Source organism: Triplophysa dalaica, chromosome 25 (assembly GCF_015846415.1).
Source record: "Triplophysa dalaica isolate WHDGS20190420 chromosome 25, ASM1584641v1, whole genome shotgun sequence".
Classification (NCBI taxonomy): domain Eukaryota; kingdom Metazoa; phylum Chordata; class Actinopteri; order Cypriniformes; family Nemacheilidae; genus Triplophysa; species Triplophysa dalaica.
Window position 1 is genome coordinate 7,035,776 of NC_079566.1, and position 9,432 is coordinate 7,045,207.

At 39.0% G+C, this 9,432-nt stretch overlaps 2 protein-coding genes across 2 annotated transcripts; both read left to right on the forward strand.

Moving 5' to 3' along the window:
• Window positions 1–30: 30 nt before the first annotated feature.
• Window positions 31–3,425, forward strand: snrnp40 (small nuclear ribonucleoprotein 40 (U5)). The gene is made up of 10 exons (XM_056741430.1): window positions 31–263; window positions 477–606; window positions 718–811; window positions 907–1,072; window positions 1,567–1,689; window positions 1,787–1,907; window positions 2,046–2,128; window positions 2,762–2,823; window positions 2,905–3,008; window positions 3,191–3,425. The coding sequence occupies exons 1-10, from the start codon at window positions 153–155 to the stop codon at window positions 3,238–3,240; spliced, it is 1,044 nt and encodes a 347-aa protein (XP_056597408.1). The 5' UTR covers window positions 31–152; the 3' UTR covers window positions 3,241–3,425.
• A 299-nt stretch (window positions 3,426–3,724) lies between these two features.
• On the forward strand, window positions 3,725–9,109 carry nkain1 (sodium/potassium transporting ATPase interacting 1). The gene is made up of 8 exons (XM_056741387.1): window positions 3,725–3,904; window positions 4,085–4,398; window positions 5,260–5,397; window positions 5,873–5,953; window positions 6,501–6,698; window positions 6,787–6,847; window positions 6,932–7,013; window positions 8,277–9,109. The coding sequence occupies exons 2-8, from the start codon at window positions 4,345–4,347 to the stop codon at window positions 8,281–8,283; spliced, it is 621 nt and encodes a 206-aa protein (XP_056597365.1). The 5' UTR covers window positions 3,725–3,904; window positions 4,085–4,344; the 3' UTR covers window positions 8,284–9,109.
• The last annotated feature ends 323 nt before the right edge of the window (window positions 9,110–9,432 follow it).

Here is a 9,432-nt window from a genome sequence, read left to right on the forward strand (position 1 = left end):
CAATCAGGAGCTTCGCGTGCCGGATGTGTTTTCTTCGGTGAGCGTGTTGCTTGGTGGTGGTGGGCAGCTTGAAAACTCATTCATAAGAAAGGAAAATACATTATTTTTGATCTACTTTCTAGTATTGGCGGCATTTGAGTGCTTTTACAATCATGATCGAACAGAAGAAGCGCGCTGCGGACATGGCAGTTGTTCCGGTCGGTGTGAAGAGACCACGAACCGAGCTGGTGGCCGCTGCGCAGTCCCAGCAGCTCTCTGCTATGGTAACAAAGATCTAAATTTAAATCCTTTCTTCATTTTCCAAAGTCGTGTGGGTCTTTGTGTGGTCCCAGACATTGGTACCGTATTGAATGAGAACTTCCTCTAATATCCACACCTGCATTCAAAGGATCGTGTATACATAGGGGGGTTCATCACCCCTGTAGTTATAACGCCACCTGCAAAAACATAAATGTATCTGTGTTTGTGTATGGCAGGGGCCCCCACGAAGCTCCAGTCTGCAGGCTCCTATAATGTTGCTCTCTGGTCATGATGGAGAAGTTTACGGCTGCAAATTTCATCCCAATGGGGCTACGTTAGCATCCTCAGGATTTGACCGCCTCATCTGTGAGTCATCGCTTGTGTTTGTGTGACAATTATAACAAACATACATTGAAAGTTATTTTGTAAAGTTGTGTACTAGTATATCTGTCAAAGTATTGTTTTGTACTCTTGCAGTGTTATGGAACGTATATGGAGACTGTGAGAATTATGCTACGCTTAAAGGCCACACTGGAGCTGTGATGGAGCTTCATTACAATACTGATGGAAGGTGCGTTCTTGTGGAAAATAAACAGGCCATTATCATGGACACTGTAGACTTGCTCGTGCATATGTTTTTTTCACCGAGTACGTGTTTTTTTCCAGTCTGCTCTTTTCAGCTAGTACAGATAAGACGGTGTGTGTGTGGGACAGTGAGACAGGGGAGCGTGTGAAGCGTCTGAAAGGTCACACGTCCTTCGTGAACTCATGTTTTCCCGCACGGCGCGGCCCACAGCTGGCCTGCACAGGCAGTGATGATGGAACTGTGAAGGTAAATATGATACTAAATGTATTCCTCAAGTATAGATCCTTAACTCTCTCTCTATTTGTTCTGCCTTTCTGGGACACTTTCAACATGGTTCTAATATTTTATATGAACTTATTGAAAATAGATGTGGTGCCAGGAATGATCAATCTTTCTTTGTTGTTGCAGTCACTCGTCACAGTTTTTTGTAACAGTCATTGTGAACCTTTATGACTTTCTTCTGCAGAATACATATTTATTTTAACAATGACCCCAATTGACATCCATTGTTTGACATGAAACCACTGAGACATTTCTCAAAATATTTTCTGGTGTGTTTCACAGAAGAAAGAGTCTTATAGGGTTTTTGAATGACATGAAGGTGAATAAATGATGACACAATTTGTAATTTTGGGTGACTTATCGCTTTGAACGCTTTGTTGATTTCAACCTGAGAATTGTATCTTTGAATTCTGGTAATAATTGTCATAGTATTAATTTCTTAATGTATGTTATTGTAGTTGTGGGACATCAGGAAGAAGGCCTCTGTTCACACATTTCAGAACACCTATCAAGTTCTTAGTGTGACATTCAATGACACCAGCGACCAGATCATCTCAGGAGGCATAGACAATGACATCAAGGTCTGTGTGTCCACATGTACCTTAAATTGTCTAGAATCTGGGCTTTTTGCGTAAATCCATTCTTATACATTTATGTCTACATGTTTATATGCTGTAGGTGTGGGACCTGAGGCAAAACAAACTGATTTACAGTATGCAGGGTCATGGAGACTCTGTTACAGGTCTTAGTCTCAGCTCAGATGGGTCTTACTTGCTTTCCAATTCAATGGACAACAGCGGTATGTTACATGTGTATATTTATGCATATTAAATATGTGTTTTGCTAACTGTATCGGTCACAGTTGTTATGCATCTCATCATTTCTTCCTAGTAGGTTTCTTTGTTGTTAATTTATCTTGATTCAATGTTTTATGCAGTGCGTGTCTGGGATATCCGTCCATTTGCACCAAAAGAGAGGTGTGTGAAGATCTTTCAGGGAAATGTCCATAACTTTGAGAAGGTAAGCTCAACTTTTTTTGAGTCTTAAAAAAATATGCTTGCTTTATTCTTCATAGTTTATACACACAGTGAAATCGTTGTACTTATTAAAGATGATAATACATTCATTTATTTTGGGGAGTAGAATTAAGCAGATGCCACAGACGCTGAACTGTGGGCAATACATATGACTTGGTTTGAAAACTTATTGCGTTCATGACCGGAGTCTTTTAGCGGTGGGACTGCACCTTCAATCAGTTTCAAACGATGTGCAAATCAAGCGTTATATCCACCGTTTATATAACATTTCTCACCCAAATACAGTGAACAAACACAGCTGAATGAACGAAGGAGCACATTGATGGGGCTGCTCTTTCTCCCACTCTCCACGGTTAATGCGTGGGTGTACTTTTCAGGGGAGAATTGTCCAATAAGGGACTAAGAAAAGTTGTTACAAAACTGAATTTCATGTTCGAAAAAAACCTGTAAGAAACGTTGGGGGAGTGTATCGAGCACAGATATACTACGTCCAACTTGTATTTTGACAAGTAGACCATGTCAATCATGAGAACCCAGCACATTTAACATTGTAAAGAAGTCAAAATGCATGAAACACCATTGCAAATCCTTTTTACATTTTATTTTGTTTGTTCAGAATCTTCTCAGATGCTCATGGTCTCCTGATGGCAGTAAGATTTCTGCAGGTTCTGCTGACAGGTATATGTCATTTGAATGGTTCATGCATTTTACTGTCTTATTTTTATTATTATTATTTAACATGATGTGTTTGTGTTTTAGGTTTGTGTATATTTGGGACACAACATCCCGCAGGATCCTGTATAAACTCCCTGGTCATGCTGGATCTGTCAACGAGGTGGCTTTTCATCCAGAAGAACCCATAGGTAAAAACATACAAATTACAAAAAGCTTTTTTTTGGTTTGGATATACAAAGATGGTAAACAAGCAAAGAGCAACGTGGTTTTTATTCATTGCAGGTGATTTTAAGTGATATATGAAGTGATTCATCCATACTGTTTCCCGTCTTTAGCTTTGTGTAATTCCATATTTTTTTGCCTTTCACAGTGCTTTCCGGATCCAGTGATAAGCGCCTTTACATCGGAGAGATTCAATAACTGTGTGTGTGTGTGTGTGTGTGTGTGTGGTGTTTGTGTGTCTGCGTCTGAATGGGAGTGAGAAGTTGAGTTGTGAGAAATGCAATTTTCAATTGGCAAATGATATTTTGTTGGAAAAATTATGATCAGTTGGAGAAAAATGTTAGATCTGATTTTCTATGCTTTTAATAAACATCTTTTCAGAAGTAAGTGTCCGTGTGATTGTTGCATATGGCTGCACTGAAAAATATTGTTAACTACTTATACTTAGGGTTGGTACCTAGTAATTGCACAGTTAGCATGTTAAAGTAGAACAGGTCTGTAAAATGCCTATATGTACCTATTTTTAAATATTCATGGAATACAAAATGAAATGTGTTGTATGTATGCAACGAATAATTATATTCTTGTAAGAATATTTCATGCATTAAGAGTGTCCAAATTTGCCAGCTGTTTCTTTGTGTGGTAACGCCTCATGTTGTCCCGGACGGTCGGCGAGCGTCTCTATGCGGTTGCGCGAGCGGGTTGCAGAATTGCACGAGGGTGTCTGATTACACCCACAAGCCCCTCTCCACCGCTCACCCACCCGGGTACCGATGTTGACAAAGAGCCGGAACAGAAGGATGGTTGGTCGAGCCCCAGCGTCAGTCTGAGACCATCGAAAAAGCGAATATCGGACGGCACGGTAAGTCATGAAGACACGCTTTGTGCTCGCTATGGATTTCATTCGCTTTATTTTCTTTCCTCGCGCCCTAACGCTCGCGCTCCGCCTGATGCTTATCATATGATGCTCATTTGTGCCTGTTATCCACGCTCCCTCTCATTCGTGATCTGTTCTTTATGCTATTTTCGTATCGAAATGAAGGTGTGGCTGATCCGGTAGGATTCGGGCTCTACCTGCACAACGCAATTTCATTAACACAATTCAAGCGGATCGGCGGCGGAGATCCGAAATGATCAGCGGCGATCTGAAGGCATCACGGAAGCATGAGCGAGGCCCGGTGGGCTTCTTGATGTATTGAACGTGATCGTGAAGCAAGACGGTGAAGCGAGCTGGACCTCACCGGGGACTTCGCTTTCTCCCGACGCATCGCGGGGCCCAAACCGTGCCTCAAGCGCGAGAGCATGGGCCGGTGCGACGGGAAGTGCACGCTGGTGGTCATCTTCTGCCTACAGCTGGTAAGACCGTGTTGGTGAACATTGAGGTTGAGTGCATGTCTAGTCTTTTGTGAAAACGTGTAATTGTACAGGCATTATGTATAGACTATAGAGAGAGGTCAAGACTTTTTGGTTCTGATTTGAGGGGGTGATGCCAAAGGGCTTGTTGGTGATGGGGAAGATGTTCTGGTTCCAGTTACTTTGGGGACCTGTAGAGATGCTTGCAAACTTTTTCTTAGAGAAACTTCATGTCCTAGATATGTAGGTCTGTGGATGTTTTGTTTGTGTGATGCAAATGAGTGTATGTGTGAATGAGGGGTCTCCTGAGGATGGGGCTCTTCTCTCATAGGCCTGTGGGTTGGGGCTCCTGGCAGTTTCCATGGAAACAGCTGCAGCAGAGCGCTTTGGGATTGCTCCTGTATGGTAGAGAAAGACACGAGGTGTTATTTATTTGCTTTTGGCCTTAGTGGGTTTAATGTTTTTTTTTTTTAAGTGCACTTGAGAGTTTACTGCCGAGTCTGCACTGTTGACATTCAAACTCTTTATCAACATAAATCTGGGATGTATGGCTAAGCTAACCCCATCAATGTCTTTTATAACGGATATAGATTTTCTGTTAGCTATGTAATACCGTTAATAGTTATATGGTGAACTAGGGGCATCTGGGACTACAGACCAACAAACTGTGACTGCTAGAAAATGCTGAAATACAAACTTGCTTGTAATCAGAACGTAGGTGCCCCACATTACCCTCTGTCCTATTTTGCCCTATCTTGCCCTAAATTGTCTTTGCTTTTTTACATTTGCTGTTGTGTTTGTTCACAAGAAATGTAGCCGTTTTGAATGTTGGCATTTTTTTCTTACATTTTTCTTTGTTCATAGGTTGCTGTTTTGCAGAGGCAGGTGTTTGACTTCCTGGGATATCAGTGGGCACCCATCCTTGCCAATTTCCTTCATATCATGGCTGTCATTATGGGAGTGTTTGGAACTGTGCAAGTCCGCACTAGATATGTTATGATGGTATGCAATGCATATACACATTATTACAATGTAAAAGTTAACAGACCCAGAGACAAAAGCACTCATTGTTTTTACAATCGAATGCACTCATATTATCAATGGAATATGTCATCCACATAGTTAAAGGAATAGTTCACATTCAAAATGAAAATTCATAATTTAAGCACCCTGTGGTAATTTTAAACTTTGTCATTTCTGATTTTCTTTTGCAAAACAAAAAAAGATATATTTTGAAAATGTTGTAAACCAAAAACCGTTGGTCCCCATTGACTTGTATTGTTTGGACACAAAACCAATTGTTTTCTGTTACCAAATTTTTCCAATATATTTTCTTTTTGTTTTGCAGAAGAAAGAAAGTCACACAAGTTTTAGTGTAAATAATAGCTGAATTTTTATTTTGAAGGGGAACTATTCCTTTAAAGTGGGTGACTGATTTCATCATCTGGCTATCTGTCTTTGCATACTTCTGTTTTAGTATGCTCTGTGGCTTGTGGTCTGGGTCGGCTGGAACTCTTTCATCATCTGTTTTTATCTGGAAGTTGGACACTTTTCACAGGTTCGTGAATGTAATGCATTGTACCCAGCAGGGGTGTCGCAATATAATAATAACAGTGATGACAAATATTATGTTAAGGCTACACATATGTCCCAAGTAAATCAGTACCGGTATCTGAACGACAGGCCAACATAGTAGGTCTTGCATTTTCTTTAAGAGATAACATTATAACATTTGGCTATGAATGGTTAAAAAATCACTGACTTCCTACACTCGCATTTTAAAACAATTAAATGTAAGAAATAAAATTGTTATATAGCTATACTAATTGTTATTGTGAATTATTTTGACTGAAATCATTTAGCCACTACATTTACAGTTAGCATACTTTTATCAACAAAAAATAAGGAAACAGTAAACTGATTCATAGGCGGCATAATACAAGTTCATCCAAAATACATTAATTGTAAAATATTTGATATAATGTAGTGTTTTGTTTTTTCTCAGGATTGGCATATTGAAGTCCCTTTGTGAATGTATATTAATTTAAGTCCAAACGTTGGGGGTTTTGTTGGCTAAAAGCTCTTTGGGTTCTATGTTTGTGTAGGACAGGGGTTTCCTAATGACATTTAACACATCACTTCACCGTTCCTGGTGGATGGAGAATGGGCCTGGTTGCTTAGTTACATCAGTGCCTGACTCGCCATTGGCTCCTCAGGATCATCATGTGATCACCGTCAGTGGCTGCCTACTGGACTACCAATACATAGAGGTGGTCAGTTCAGCCTTGCAAGTGTTCCTTGCAGTGAGTACACACATTTAGAAGCATCATAAACATACGTCAGCAGAAATGTATTGTAACAATTTAAATCTTTATGTTTTCTTTGTTTCAGCTCTTTGGATTTGTTTATGCCTGCTATGTTCGTAAAGATCTACTGGATGATGAGGATGATTGTAAGTGTTCTGTTTTTTTGCTGTCATCAGGAACTGAAAGTCACATTGAGTTACATAATTTTGATTCCTTTCTCTTTCTTACAGTGGATTTCATTGCTGGATTTGACTCTTATGGTTACCAACCTCCACAAAAGAGTTCTCACCTACAGCTGCAGCCAATCTATACGTAAATCAAATCCCTTTATTGTCACTCAACCATATACACAAGTGCAACAGTAGAGGAAATACTTTGGGTGCAGTTCCAACCAACATGGCAGAATGACAGATACAATAAGTACACATTTAGCCATAGAAAAAATTAAGAGACCATTTCAAAATTATTCTCAGTTTTTCTGTATTTATTTCAATTGAAAACATTGTTTTTATTTATCTTCAGAATCAGGTCGAAATAACAGAAAAGATTCTACGTATTTTTTCAGACCTCAAAAACTGAAAACATGTTTATGTTCACTTTTAAGCAATACAACAGTCATATTTGTACATGTATTTAGGAAAATCGTTCAAAAAATATATATTTTCAATTTGATTATCTCAATTTTTATCATAGTTTTCATGCGTCTTGTCATTCAGTCAGTCTTTCACTTTTCCCAATATTGTTGTATAACGACCACCAAAGTGTATATTTGAGTGTATATTAGTGTATTTTCCCCAGCAACAAATGTTAGTTAAACAGGGGTGCACATAAGTTTTTCTGTTAGGTTCTCAAGAGAGCACCTGGAGATTCGGTTTGGTGCTCACACTGCAAAGAGTGTGACAAATTATATTTATATTTAGAGAACAATAAACTAAATAATACAGTGTGATTAAAACTATATTACATTATTTTAAATTAAACTTAAAATACAATGAAAATGTATTACTTCTTACATTAGTTATATAATTATATAATTAGTTATAGTTATATAATATTCAACACCCATTTTGAAACCTAAAACGAAAACCTTTTTTATTTTTTGACGGGTTGCTGACAAGTTTGCGAGCACTTGCGAGCGCATATGGAAACTTGCGGTGCCTGAGCTAAAATCGAGTATAACATTGATAAACACGGGCTGCCTGCAAGTTTCAAGTTTAAACAGCTTCTCCTTTTAGAAAGTTTAAGAGATGCTGCGTTTATTTCCACATTATATCACATACGTTTTAGCAGCATTCAAATCTTATCCAGTAATACATTCAGGCCATCTAAAACAGTGAATGTACTTGTGCATTAAAAGCTTTCAACCATGTCAGTACGCAAATGAGCGGTCTAAACTTATTTACAGAGCGCATTTTTTGTTGCGCACCACTTATGTGCATCCCTGGTTATAACTATGCTAGAAGTCCTTAAAGTTATAACCCATGGCCTCTTTGTTCTTCAAAATGTTGTCTTGTTAATTTATAAATGGACTTGAGTACAAAAATGAAAAAACTTTTTTTCTCATCTAATATTTAGGGCTTGAAAGGAACCAGAGAAAAACCCACCAGAGGGAAACAACTGCTACACTCTGGGAGATGAATTCCTCTGCGATGTGGGATACGTTCTACCAGCTCCGATGTCTGTCTCTCATACACCGTCTCCCACTGCTGGAGAAATTCTATAGTGCAGCACCAGCCTGCGTGTGTGACTGAGTGAGTGCGAGAGAGAACAAGCTTACGAACCAGACAATGCTTAAGCCCCATTGAGACGAGCATTACTAAATAAGAATTAAACATGGCAACAGTGTGTGTGTGTGTGTGTGTGTTTAAAAGTGTGCACAAGCACAATGGACTTTGTATACGTTTGTGTTGAGCCATGTAATCTTTGAATTCATGCTTGCTCAGCTCTTTCAGGTGTGTGTATGCGGGTGTGTAAGAGAGATTGTTTATATTCCGATGTAAGACACTATAATGTAACGTGTTAGATGAATGTTTTAGGATGGGTAGATGTGTATTTGGAGAATGCTGTAGGACTTTGTGCATGTTAAAATCATGGTAGAGAAACGTTGTGCCTCTGGGTGGCTCTAATATGTCTGCGAGCATGAGTGTGTGTGTGTGTCTGAATTTGTTGATGTACACAGACAATAAGTTTTGATATGTATTTATGCACCTAACACATAATGTGACTAGCCATAAATGTTTATTTGAAGACAACTTAAGAATGAATGTATGTTGATGTACAATACTTGTTTCAGAAGGGATGTGTCTGAGTGAGTGAGACCGAAAGATAAATTGAGCGTGTGAGGGACACACCTGCGTATGGGAAGGGTGGGACGGTTGTTCAGCATAATAAACAGTCTTTCTAGATTATTCTTTGCCTTGTTCACTTAAAAACACAACACAAAGGGTACGTCACAAATGAAGCACTTTCTTGCAAGAACATACATACGAAGACTGCTCTGTATCAGTTTCATGGTGCTTATTAAACATATAAACCAAGTGCTCCCCTGGGAAAGCTGTGAATCAGATATGAAAACAATAAGCAGACCTGTTTTTATCTCATTGTGTGTCATTGTTTGCAATAGTTAGCCTACATCCACCCGATGCCTCTTTACCTTGTATAGAATCTAGACAAAGGCAACAGTACACATTCAAAGCAGCCTTTTTTATTTATTTTTTTGAATAAAGTATAT